The 14071-nt window shown below is 41.1% G+C and overlaps 1 protein-coding gene across 1 annotated transcript in view; it reads left to right on the forward strand.

Annotated features, from left to right (window-relative positions):
- F8 (coagulation factor VIII) overlaps positions 1-14071 on the forward strand; it is a 172475-nt gene that overhangs the window by 97844 nt on the left and 60560 nt on the right. Inside the window, exon 16 of the mRNA XM_056128857.1 lies at positions 13726-13879. Within this exon, the coding sequence (XP_055984832.1) occupies positions 13726-13879 (154 nt within the window). The remainder of the gene's footprint in view (positions 1-13725; positions 13880-14071) is intronic.

Genomic DNA, 14071 nt, shown 5'->3' on the forward strand with positions numbered 1-14071 from the left:
CTCTCTCTCTCTCTCTCTCTCTCTCTCTCTCTCTCTCTCTCTCTCTCTCTCTCTCTTGCTCACTTTCTCTTTCTCTTTCCTTTTGGCCATGATTGTTTGCAATATAAGTACTGAAATGTTATCTTGTTTATCCCTTTACCTACTTGCAGCACTCAGCTGTTGTCCAGAACAATCATTTCTAGCTATCACTGTCATAGCATACTTCTCTATCCTAACTGTCCTCCCCATCCACCATTTGCAAAAAGCTTGCAAATATGGGTCAGTCCTCCTGGTCCTCGTTTCTACTGTCCTTGGGTATTAGTCTCATACTTACTATGTTTTTTATTGAACCATGTGAGATATAGTTACAAAGCTTTCATGTTTGAGAATGATAGAATACCCATCCCTCCACCAGTGCACATTTTCCACCACCATTGTCCTCAGTATCCCCCCCCCCATTCCAAATCCTCCCCCTGCCTCTATGGCAGACAATTTCCCCCATACTCTCTCTCTACTTTGGGCATTATGGTTTGCAATATAGATACTGAGAGGCTATCGCGTTTTGTCCTTTATCTACTTTCAGCACACATCTCCCATCTCAAACAGTCCCTCCAACCATCATTGACTTAGTGATCCCTTCTCTATTCCAGCTGCCTTTTCCCCCAGCTCATGAGGCAGGCTTCCAACTATGAAGCAATATTCCTGGCCCTTGTGTCTACTTTTGTTGGGAGTTCAGCCTCATATTATGCTATTTTATATTCCACAAATGAGTGCAGTACTTCTATGTCTGTCTCCCTCTTTCTGACTCATTTCATTTAGCATGATGCTCGCCATCTCTATCTACTTACAAGAAAATTTCATGACTTCATCTCTCCAAACAGCTGCATAGTGTTCCATTCTGTAAATGTACCAAAGTTTCTTTAATCAGTTGTCTGCTCTCGGGCACTCAGGTTGTTTCCAGATTCTGGCTATTGTGACCAGTGATGCAATGAACATACAGGTACAGATGTCATTTTTCCTGTCCTTTTATGCATCCTCTGGATATAATCCCAGATTTGATATTGCAGGGCCATGTGGAAGCTCAATTTCTAGGACTTCCGTTTTTTGTTTTTAATTTTTTATTTTATAAGCTAGTTCAAAATATTTTATTACATTTAATATCCAAACACCAATCTCACCACCATTACACCTTCCCACCACATATTTCAGGCGTTTCCTTACCAAACCCCAATCCCTGCCCCGAAGCAGAACCCAAATAATATATTTCCCTCTAAGGTTGGCTGCCTCCTAATTTGAAACCCATAAAATGTGGTGCAGTATTCTTGGAGTATGGGTATGGTGTGTCCTATGAACTGTTGCGCAGCCACATTTGCGGCCACGCAGGCCAGGAAAAGGTTCACTCGTGGGTGAGGTTCGGCCCGAGCATGTAGAGAGCTGCCATGAGCAAGGCAGCGGTTGAGTTCTGGAGGTTTTTGACTGCTGGAACTGGGTCCCTTGGGGCAGGGAAGGCTCTCACCCGCCCCCCTGCCCCCGGGAGCCCCAAGTGAAACAGCCTGGCACAGGGTCCGGAGGCATTGTTATCTCTAGTTTTTGAAGGAATGCCCATATTGTTTTCCAAAAAGGCCAGAACAGTTGGTATTCCCACCAACAGTGAAAGAGCATCCCATTTCTCCCCACATTCATGCCAGTAATGGTTGTTTTGTTCTTTTGAATGTGTGTCAGTCTCTGTGGTGTGAGATGATAAATCGTTGTTTTGATTTGCATCTCTCTGATGATTAGCAATGTAGAGCATTTTTTCATGTGTCTTTTGGCCATTTCTATTTCTTTTTTTGAGGAAGCTTCTGTTCATTTCTTTTTTTTTTTTTGCTGTTTATTTTTTTATTTTTTTAAATTTTTATTAGCGAAACACCATGAGGTACAGTTGTAGACTTACAAATTTTTGTGCTTGGGTTTCAGTTATACAATAATCGAATACTTATCCCTCCACCAGTGCTCATTCTCCACCACCACTGATCCCAGTATCCCTCCCACCCCACCATCGTATCCCCATTTTTAGATGGGGTTAGTTGTTTTTTTCTTGTACAATTCTACTAGTGTCTTGTATATCCTATATATATATATTACATATATATATACCCTTATCAGATGGGTAATGAGTAAATATTCTTTCCCATTCTGTGGTCTCTCTCTGTATTTTGGTCACTGTTTGTTTTGAGGTGCAGAAGCTTCTTAGTTTATTTATTTTTAAATTTTTTTATTTTTATTTTTTAAAAAATGTTTTATGAGTGAAACACCATGAGGTACAGTTGTAGACTTACAAATTTTTGTGCTTGGGTTTCAGTTATGCAGTGATCAAGTACCCATCCCTTCACCAGTGCCCATTTTCCACCACCACGGGTCCCAGTATCCCCCCCACCCCATCCCCCCCATCCCACCCTGCCTCTGTGGCAGGGCACTCCCTTTTGTTCTCTCTCTCCTATTGGGTGTTGTGGTTTGCAAAAGAGGCATTGAGTGGCAATCATGTTTGGTCTATAGTCTACTTTCAGTATGAGAAGCTTCTTAGTTTAATATAGTCCAATTTGTTTATATTTGTTTCCACTTGCTTGGTCAGTGGTGTTTTATCCTTAAAGACGCTTTTTGCTTCAGTGTCATGGAGGGTTCTCTCTACATTTTCCTACATGTACATTATGGATTCAGGTCTGATATTGAGGTCTTTAATCCACTTTGATCTGACTTTTGTGTCTGGTGTTAGGCAGAGGTCAAAGTTCACTTTTTTTGCAGGTAGCTGTCTAGTTTTCCCAGTACCACTTATTGAAGAGGTTTTCCTTGTTCCATTTCACATTTCTTGCTCCTTTATCAAAGATTAGTAAAGTAAAGTAAAGTAAAGGCCCTCCTGTTGTTCATCGATTTGCTCGAGCGGGCCCAGTAACGTCTCCATTGGAGACTTTGTTGTTACTGTGTCTGGCATATCCAATACGTCACGGGGAGCTTGCCAGGCTCTGCCATGGGGGCGAGATACTCTCGGTAGCTTGCCGGGCTCTCCGAGAGGGGCGGAGGAATCGAACTCGGGTCGGCCATGTTGGCTGCATGCAAGGCAAGCGCCCTACTGCTGTGTTAAATAAACATATATTTGAGAGTCTGTGACAGAATATTCAACTCATTTCCATTGGTCTGTGGGTCTGTTTCTAGTCCAATATCATACTTTTTCTAGTCCAACATCTAATTATGATGAAGAAGAAACTGAGAAGTTCTATGTGGACCTGGAGAAGTTCTATAAAGAAGACCACACCTTCTACAAGATTATTGTGGGTGATTTTAATGCCACGATAGGACTGAGAAGATCAGCCAAAGAACTCCACATCAGGACCCATGACCTAGAATGGAATGAACAGGGTGAGAGACTGTCAGAGTTCATCATGTCGACCAAGACCGTCCATGGTAACTCACAGTTCCAGAAGGCCGAATCTAAATGTTGGACATGGGAGTCTCCAGGTGGATGGTTCCACAATGAAACTGACCACATCATATTCAATTGACAGTTTTGCCTGACCGATGTCGCTACTGTCCCAAAATTCCAAAAAGGATCAGACCACCATCTCCTTGGTGCAAAATTCTACTCCTCGGAGCGGGGAGAAAGGGCTGCAAAGTTTAAGGAGAGAACTCCCAGAATGACCACCAACTGGGAGCTCTTTGGCACTATTGCGGCAACATAGGAAGTTGCCATCATTGACAACACTGACAAAGAATACGATCGACCTGTTCAGCACCTCCATGATTGTGTGAAGAATGCTGAGAGAGAGACAGCCACAAAAAGACGCCTGTCTTCGAAAACTCCGGAGCTCATTAGCCAACGTGGCTTGGTGCAAGCCTCAGGCAACAGCAAGCAAATGTCTGAGCTCGCAAAGCAGTGCAGAGAAGAGATAAAGGAAAACCTCCATGAGAGAATAGTAGCAGTGCTGGCTGATGCGACAGAAGCCGGGAAAAGCATTCGCAACTCCTGCCTGTCCTTCATCAACTACAAGACAAGATGACTGCCCTCCGACGTCCTGATGGATCTATCACATCTTCAAGAAGGCCAATGGAGATTATCCATGACTTCTACTCAGATTTCTTCGATAGCCACATCCACCTGCCCACATACCAAATTCTGCAGGATGGATATGTCGTCCCCAATGTTCTCTCTTCTGAAATCCGACACGCCATTCTGTTGGTAAAGAAGCGAACAGCACCCGACCCAGACAAGGTCAGACCCGAATACCTGAAGAACCTGCCATCAGTACTCATCAATACACTGGCTCGGCTCTTCACAAGCTACCTATCTGAATAGGTTATGTCCCAATGGAAAACCAGCAGGACTTGCCTACTGTACAAGAAGGGAGACATCCACAACATTGGCAACTATCACCTGATCTGCCTGTTGTCTGTCGTCTAAAAGCTGTTCACTCGAGTCATCCTGAATAGGATTGGCAGAACACTAGATGAAGTACAACCATGCAAGCAAGCTGGGTTTCAAAAATGATTCAGCACGATCGACCATATCCACACAGTAACCAAGCTCATTTAGGTTTCATGAGAGTTCATGATGCCTCTCTGTCTAACGTTCATTGATTTAAAGAAGGCCTTTGATTTTGTTGAGACTGAAGCGGTCTTCGAAGCCCTAGCAAAACAGGGCATTCATACTCAATACATCAGGATCCTCCATGAGCTGTATTACGGATCCTGGTAGATCTCACCATTCTACAAGGAAGTGATAATCAATGTCAAGAGAGGGGTTCAGCAGGGTGATACCATTTCACCGAAACTCTTCAGTGTCCCCCTCGAGAACATCATGCGATGACTGCAATGGGAAGGAATGGGGGTGAAGATAGACATTTGGCAACTACACCACCTCTGCTTCGCTGATGACATCATTCTAATAACACCAAACATTAGCCAAGCAGCACAAATGCTGGCCGACTTCGACCGTGAGTGTGGAAAGGTCAGACTACAGCTGAATCTCACGAAGACAATGTTTATGAGAAACAGACTTGTTCCTGACGTTCCATTTGCTCTCAATGGAACAAACATCTCCGAATGCAACAGTTATGTGTACCTAGGTCGAGAAGTCAACATGACGAATGATCTGGCACCTGAGTTGCGCAGGAGGAAGAGAGCAGCTTGGAATGCCTTCAAGTGCATCGAAGAAATAGCTAAGAGGACGAAGAACCTCCAGCTCTGGGCACATCTCTTCGATTCCACTGTTCTTCCTGCATTAACATATGTCTCAGAAATCTGGGCCCTACGAAAACAGGATGAGGACGCTATTTGGGTCTCCCAAAGAGGAATTGAAAGAGCTATGCTTGGAGCATCACGCTTCACTCAAGTGAGAGAAAGAATCCGGAGTTCTGACCTCTGTCAACGATCAAGAATCAGGGATGCTGTCTCGTTTGCCAAGGCTTCAAAAATCAGATGGGCTGGACACGTAATTTGATTTGGAGATGACCGTTGGACTAGAGCCATTACCAACTAGATTCCATGGGAGGTCAAAAGATCGCGTGGCTGCTCACCTACGAGATGGTCAGATTTCTTTGTCAAGACTCTGAAAGATCGGTTTGAGGCTCTTCGTGTTCCTGGACCGATCAGACTCCACTGGGTTACACTAGCATGCAACAGGGATGAATAGAGATGTTACTGCCGTCCGCTCAAGCAAATCTATGAGTGACGAGATGTCAAGTGATCAAGTGATCATGCTGTTTTAATTACTAATGTTTGTAGTACAGTTTGAATTTGGGGAAAGTAATGTCACCCGTCTTCTTTTTCCCAAGGATAGCTCTAGCTATCCGTGGGCATTTATTGTTCCACATGAATTTCAGGAGTGTTGTGTATATTTCTTTGAAAAATGTCCTGGGTATCCTGATAGGGACTGCATTAAATCTGTATAGTGCTTTGGGGAGTATTGCCATTTTGATCACTTAATCCTCCCTATCCATGAGCAGGGGAAGTGTCTCCATTTCCTAGTGTTCTCTTTTATTTATTGAAGTAGTGTTTTGTAATTTTCCTTGTATAGGTTCTTCACCTCTTTAGTTAAGCTGATTTCGAAGTACTTGATTTTCTGAGGTATTTTTGTGAACTGGATTTTAAAAACATCTCTTTCTTCTCTTTCATTATTTGTATTTAGGAAAGCCATGGACTTTTGGGTGTTGATTTTGTACCCTGCCACTTTACTATACAAACCTGTTGTTTCTAAGAGCTTTTTTTTGTAGAGTCTTTAGGATTTTCTAAGTATAGTAACATATTATCCACAAATAGTGATAGCTTGACCTCTAGAGTCCTTTCCTATTTGTATGCACTTGATATCTTTTTCTTGCCTAACTGCTATGGCCAGAACTTCCAGTACTATATTGAATAGTGGCATCAAGAGTGAGCAACCTCATCTTGTTCTCGATCTTGGAGGGAAGGCTTTTAGTTTCTCCCCATTGAGAGTGATGCTTGCTGTGGGTTTGTGGTAGATGACTTTGACTAGATTGAGGAAAGTTTCTTCAATGCCCATTTTGCTGAGAGTTTTCATCATAAACGGGTGCTGGATCTTGTCAAATCCTTTCTCTGCATCTATTGATATGATCATATTTTTTATCTTTTCTTTTATTGATATGCTGGATTATGTTGATTGACTTGCGAATGTTAATACACCCTTGATTCCCCAGAATGAGGGATGAATCCTACTTGGTCATGGTGTATGACCTTTTTGTTGAGTCGTTGGATTCTGTTTGCTAGGATTGTTGAAGATCTTTGTGTCTGAGTTCATCAGGAATATCGGCTTGTAATTCTCATTATTTGTGGTATCTCTGTCTACTTTTGGTATCAGGGTAATAGTTGCTACATAGAAACTGGAGTGCTTCTGATTCTTCAGTTTCCTGGAAAAGCTTAAAAAGGATTGGGAGTAAATCCTCTTTGTGGAAGATTTTTATTAATACTAATTTAAAAGTAGGACACAAAAATTTTGCTGTTGTGAAAAGAATAAAACCATAGATAACTAGAAAACTTAGTTGTTTAAATTGCTTTCTTGAGGTTCTTTATTTCTTAGTAGTGTAAGCTGTATGTCTAGTGTCACTTCATACGAGCATTAATATTTTGGAAAGAAGGAAAACCAATATAGAGGCCTTTGGACAATTTTTCCACATTGAAACTATTTTGAAAACTTTGGAATACATCATGTATTTCTTAATTGACATTAAAAACTTTTATCTAAGATTTGAAAAAAAGATTTGGAAGAATTCACTAGTGAACCCATCTGGGCCAGGACTTTTGTTTTGGGGGAGAATATTTATTACCACTTCAATTTCTTTGATGGTGATAGGTCTGAGGAGGTACTCCAGGTCTTCTTGGTTTATCCTTGGGAGGCTATAGGAATCCAATAATTTATCCATTTCCTTGAAGTTTCCTTGTTTCGTGGCATAAAGATTCTCAAAGTAATCTCTGAGGATACTTTGAATTTCTGTAGTTTCTGTTGTGATGTCCCCCTTTTGTTTCTGATTTGATTTATTAGGGTTTTCTCTCTCTCTTTCTTTGTGAGTCTTGTTAGAAGTTTATCGATCTTGTTTATTTTCTCAAAGAACCAGCTCTTGGTTTCATTGATCTTTTGTATTTTTGTATTATTTCCTTCCTCCTGCCTGGGTTGGGTTCCTTTTGTTGGTCATTCTCCAAGCTCTCAAGCTGTTAGGTTAGGATACTTATGTGAGCTCGCTCTTCCTTCCTGATGAATGCTTGTAGAGCTATAAACTTTCCTCTTAACACAGCTTTTGCCATGTCCCATAAGTTCTAGTAACTCATGTCTTCATTTTCATTTGTTTTCAGGAATCTTTTGATTTCCTTTCTAAGCCACTTGTTGTTCAGTAGTGGGGTGTTTAATTTCTGGGTGTTTGATTTGATTTACTGCTATGTGTGTGATTCACTTCTATTTTCAGTGCATCATGGTCTGAGAAGATTGTTGATACAACCTCTATCTTCTTAATTTTATGGAGGTATGTTTTGTGGCACAGCATGTGGTCTATCTTGGAGAATGTACCATGCAACTTACGAAGAATGTGTATTCAGCTTTTTGAGGATGAAGTGTTATGAATATAGCTACTAAGCCCCATTTCTTCCCTCAGATAAAATATGTCCTTTAAGTATGTCCTAAGCTTGAGTCTTGTTGATCTATTGAGAGGTGATAAAGTGGTGTTGAAATCTCCCATTAGTACTGTGTTGTTATTGATATCTTTCGTCAAGTCTATGAGTAGTTGTTTTAAGTAATTTGCTGTTCCCTCGTTAGGTGCATATGCGTTTAGAAGTGTAAGTTCTTCTTGATGTATAGATCCCTTGATCAATAAGAAATGGCCTTCACTGTCTCTCGTGACCTTCAGTTTGAAATCAATCTGGTCTTATATCAGAATGGCCAACAGAGCTTTCTTGAGGAAGTTGTTTGCCTGTAGAAATGTTTTTCAGCCTTTGACTTTGAATCTGTGTTTGCTCTGAGTTTTCACATGTGTTTCTTGCAGGCAGTAGAATGAATGTTGGGTTCAATTTCCTAATCCATCCTGCCGCTGTTTCTCTTAATTAGTGCATTTAGCCCATTGACGTTGAGAGATTATTGGTATGGGGTTTTGTCCCATCTTTCTGCCGACATTTGGTGTATTTGTCTTAAAGTAGCATGTTTAGTTGTTCTTGTAACCATACTTTTGAGTCTATGAAGTTCCTGAGTTGTTTGTCTGTGAAACTGTGTGTTGTTCCTTCTGATATGAATGAGAGTCTATCTGGGTAAAACATTTTTGGTGAGGCATTTATTTCATTGATTTTTTTCACTATATACCACCACTGTCTTCAGGCCCTGAGGGTTTCATCAGAAAAATTGGCTGTAAATCTTAGGATGCTCCTTTATAGGCAATTTCTTTCTTTGATCCTGCTGCTTTCAGAATTTTGTCTCTGCCTGTGGTTTTCGTCATTCTGATCAGGATGTATCTTGGAGTATTTTTATTTAGATTTCTTCCAGCTGGTGCCTTTCAGGCTTCCTGAATCTGTTTGCATGTGCTCTTGAGATCTGGGAACTTCTTAGCAATGATATCTTTAACAGTTTTTTACTTCATCAGGGTTTTATTCCTGTCCCTCGGGGACTCCAATTATTCTTATGTTATTCCTCTTGGCTTCATACTGATTTTCTCTTGACATCTGTTGATTCATTTTGAAGCTCTTTTCCATTTTCTGCTGTTGTCTGGAGATTCTCTGCACTTCATCTTGGAGCTCACTGATTCTGTCCTCAGCAGCAGAGTAACAGCTGTTACTCTGCTGCTGAGGCCTTCCTGTGAGTTTTTCATTTCACCTACTAGGTTTTTCAGATCTGTCATTTCTGCTTGTATTTTCATTTGTATTTTAGTCATTTCTGCTCTTATATGCTCTCATATTTTGTTGATGGTGCATTCCATTGTTCTTTTTTTTTTTTTTTTTTTATTTTTTTTTCCCCCTTTATTTTATTTTATTTTTTTTAAAGTTGTAGATTTACAATTTTTTATGCTTTGGTTTCAATTATACAATGATCAGATACCCATCCCTCCACCAGTGCCCATTTTCCACCACCATGGATAATATCCCTCCCACCCCCATCCCCCCATCCCCCCGTCTCTGTGGCAGGGCAATCCCCTGTGTTCTCTCTCTCCTTTTGGGTGTTGTGGTCTGCAAAAGAGGCATTGAGTGGCAAACATGTTCAGTCCATAGTCTACTTTCGACATGCATCTCCCCTCCTGGGAGGATCCTCCAAACATCCTTTATTTGGTGCTCCCTTCTCTATCTGAATAGCCCTTTCCTCTAGGATACCCGGCTGGCCTCTAAGTTATGGAGTAATCCTCCTGGTGCTGATCTCAGCTATTCTTGGGTATTAATCTCATACTTTGTTACTTTATATCCCCCAGATGAATGCAATCTTTCTATGTCTATCCCTCTCTTTCTGACTCATTTCGCTTAGCATGATACTTTCCATATTGTACCACTTGTATGTAAATTTCATGACTTCATCTTTTCTAAGAGCTACATAGTACTCCATTGTGTAGATGTACCAAAGTTTCTTTAACCAGTCATCTGTTCTTGGGCATTCAGGTTTCTTCCAGTTTCTGGCTATTGTAAAGAGGGCTGCAATGAACAAACAAGTGCAGATGTCACTTCGACTATACATTTTTGCCTCTCTGGGATATATTCCCAGGAGTGGTATTGCTGGGTCAAATGGGAGCTCAATTTCTAATTTTTTGAGAATCGTCCATACTGTTTTCCAGAAGGGCTGAACCAGTGGACATTCCCACCAACAGTGAAGGAGTGTCCCTTTCTCGCCACATCCACGCCAGCATCGGTTGCCTTTGTTCTTTTGAATGTGGGCCAGCAAAACCCTCCATGACATTGAAGCTAATGGTATCTTCAAAGATGCCACGCCACTGGCCGAGCAAGTGAAAACAGAGATAGATAAATGGGACTATCTTAAACTAAGGAGCTTCTGCACCTCCAAAGAAACAGTGACCAAAATACAAAGACAGTCTACAGAATGGGAAAGGATATTCACCGAATACACATCTGACAAGGGGTTGATATCCAGGATATACAAAATACTGGTTAAACTCCACAAGAAGAAAACATCCAACCCCATCCAAAAATGGGGCAATGAAATGAACAGAAACTTTCTCAAACAAGAAATCCGAATGGCAAAAAAGCACATGAGAAAATGCTCTACATCATTAATCATCAGGGAGATGCAGATCAAAACCACAATGAGATTCCATTGTTCTTTTTAGCTCCTTATGCATCCTTAACAATTCCCCTCTAAATTCCTTAACAGAAAAGTTATATAGCTCATTATTACTGGTTGAGTCATCTGGTTAGGGTGATCTGTTGGGTCATCTGGCCATATTTACTTCACTCACTAAGCCTACTGGGTTTCTACGTTGCTTTACCACTGTAATCTTTGCAATTTGGAGTTGTTTCTTGTGTGTTATGTGGTTAGAAACCTACAGTTAGGATGTCTTTGTATGTTAACAGTGAGGTATGGAGAAGTGAAGAGACACAAGGCCTGGGTTCACCAGTACCTCTAATATAGAATATATATATATATATATATATATGAAGTAAGTTCCTCGGATGTGGTTTTGGGGGTTGATTTTTGAGGGACGTGTTGAAGAGCAGCGCCTGGCAGGGATGCGGCAAAACGCTACAGAATCCAGTCTCCAGGCTTCCCTTTGTGTGGATCCCGGGGCTTCAAGCTGGGAAGGGTACAGGTCTGACCAATATGCACACACCTGGCATGGTAAATCTTAAAGTTTGGTTTCCCAGGGCAAGACTTACTAATTGCATTCTGCATGTGCTGACCTCAGCACTTTTCCCAAATGTAGGAAACTTCACCACGTAATTTAAGTCCCCCATGAATTTTAGCAGCTTGGCTTGCATCTCTTCTGAGATTAAGTTGTTAATCTGTTGAACTGTGTGGTGGATGAGTTCATATGACAGCAGTTACGGGATGTGGGAATAGTCTAAGTGCAGCAGCTTTCAGGCTGAGAAATCTGGTTTCTTCTCAGAGTGGGGCTGGACAGTCTTCTCACATGATCCCATACTTCAAGAAGCTTTGACAGCCATCTCCATATCCCACAGCAGTTGCCATATTAACTCATCCACAAGCCCAGCTCTACAGATCCCCCAATTTCATAATGCTAACATCCCAGTAAGAACACACAAAATTAGATGGGAAAGTACATAGAAGCCAACTAAGCCAAATAAACAAAAACAATAACACAGGAGACTGAACAAGCAACAAAAAGCTGAGTAAACCCTCAGACAAGGACTTAATGATGCCATGGTAAGATATAACAATTTTCACAAATTTCTTTTACTGAAATATTTTTGATAATTACATTAGCCATTCAGTTGTAACAAGCAATATAAAATAGACTATTTTGTGTCTGCTAGAGGTACAAACTTGGCGGGGACATGGTTGGAAAAATGGGACTATGGTGGAGGGAAGGTCACTCTGTTGGTGGGATTGCTATTGAACATTGAATACCTGTAACAAAAGTATCATGAACAACTTTGTAAACCACAGTGTTTACATAAAGTAAAAGAAAATTAACCCTGCTTCCACACCCCCCAAAAAAAGAACAGTGAAGGGAGATCTTTATTCATGGAATATGAGGGAAAAGGAAGAGGGAAAGATATTCTGAGGGAACATCCTTCTCCAGAGGAGTGAGAACCTCAAGTAGTTTTTGGAATGAATCATATATGGATAGTCTCCTTTTCGCCTTGGCCTAGAATTCTCTGCATGAGTAGGAATTAATCAGGGAGGTTTCATAGGGAAGAGCTTTGAACTTTTGGTGAATTTCTTTCATGTTCCTCTTTTGGTTTTTGAGAAACACCCAGAAGTGCTCAGGACTTGTTTCTGGCTCTGCACTTGGGAATCACTCCTGGTGGGGCTTTGGGGACTGGGAGCTTGGACGCTGGCTGATTCTATGTATGTCAGGTACCCTACCTGTGGTACTATGCCTTTGGCCCTCTTTTATGTTCTTTCTTTGGATGGGGGAGCAATTTGGGCCATAGCAGGCTGTGCTCCTGACTTGCTCCTGGCTCTACGCTCAGGAGTCACTCCTGGTGGTGCTGAGGAGTGCCAGGAATCAAAACCAGGTCAGCCACATTCAAGGCAAGTGCCTTACTCACTGCACTATTGCTCCACTGCGTGCCCCTGTTTCACGTTCTAATTCCATCCTTTGTGTCTGACGTTGGATCTTCTCCTTGCAGGATGTTCAACAGATGCTGGAAGCCTTATTTTATGCATCTCAGTGGTCTCCTGCATACATGCTTCTGGGCTGGATACACTGACTTCTTTAGTCCATGTCTTGGTTTTTTACTTTTGAAAACACTCATTGCCAGCCACCTTCCCACTTGCCTGCATTATAATAGCTAACTAAAATCTAAGTAAATGCTGTGGTATACGGTGTATATGAATTAGATAAGGCAATGTTTTAAAAATGTGAATATTTTGAGAAAATGGAACATTACTTTATTGTTTTCTGGGGAGCCACACCCAGTGGTGTTCAGAGACTACTCCCGTCTCTGTGCTCAGGGATCACTCCTGATGAGGGAACAGGGGACCCTATAGGATGTCAGGGATTAAACTCAGGCCACCCGTGTGCAAGACAAATACCCTACCCACCATACTATCTCTTAAGCCCCACAAATGGGGCTTTGTAAATTGCTAACAAACATGGAAAATGGTGCAGCCAGTTTGAAAAATAGTGTAATAGTATCTTTCGAGAATGCACATCAGCTTGGCACTTTCATGCCCAACAGAAATGCACATATATGTTTACCAAAACATGTACAAAAAGTTCTAATTCAAAGCCAAATTTCTTTACCCCAAAATAGTTTTTCAGAAAACAAAATAATTTGGTTTATGGTACTTGCTTATTGTCTCCAGGATACTTAATATAAGGCACAAAAGTAGTCATAGTCGTTTACTTTAAAGATAGAGGGATTATGTAGGGAAATTTATAAAACTATGCATTGCGTATTTTATTTTTCATACATGTTCAAGATACAAATCTGTGGAAATTACACTGTAGGACCAAGTCAATGCATAAATGGGAACCAAGACACCAAGACTACCTTTAATTTCTCATTTTCCCAGCCCCTATACCATTAAACTACCAGTTCATCCTCAGTGATAAGTGGGTTTCAACACAAGGAGGACTTTCTCTCATTTTTCTCCAGAGTTCAGAGTGAAGGCATCCTCCAGTTCAAAAAGGTGGTTTTTCAGGAATTTGCTGATGACTCCTTTACTCGGCCCTTGTACCGTGGAGAACTAAACGAACACTTGGGACTCTTGGGGCCGTACATACGAGCAGAAGTTGAAGACAATATCATGGTGAGTTGAAGACAATAGAACCAGAATCACAAGTGAACTTGTCATTTAGTTTTTGTTTCTAATTATAAAAGTAAGATAGTCTCATCTTCAAGAGTGCTTAAGGTATAGAAAATAAATAAGTTGAAAAAGTAACATCCTATCTTCCTTTTGGTATATGCATTTTATGTTTGTAAAAATCTTTCTTTTATATCC

The sequence above is a fragment of the Sorex fumeus genome, unplaced genomic scaffold (genome assembly GCF_029834395.1).
Source record: "Sorex fumeus unplaced genomic scaffold, SorFum_2.1 ptg000070l, whole genome shotgun sequence".
Taxonomy (NCBI): domain Eukaryota; kingdom Metazoa; phylum Chordata; class Mammalia; order Eulipotyphla; family Soricidae; genus Sorex; species Sorex fumeus.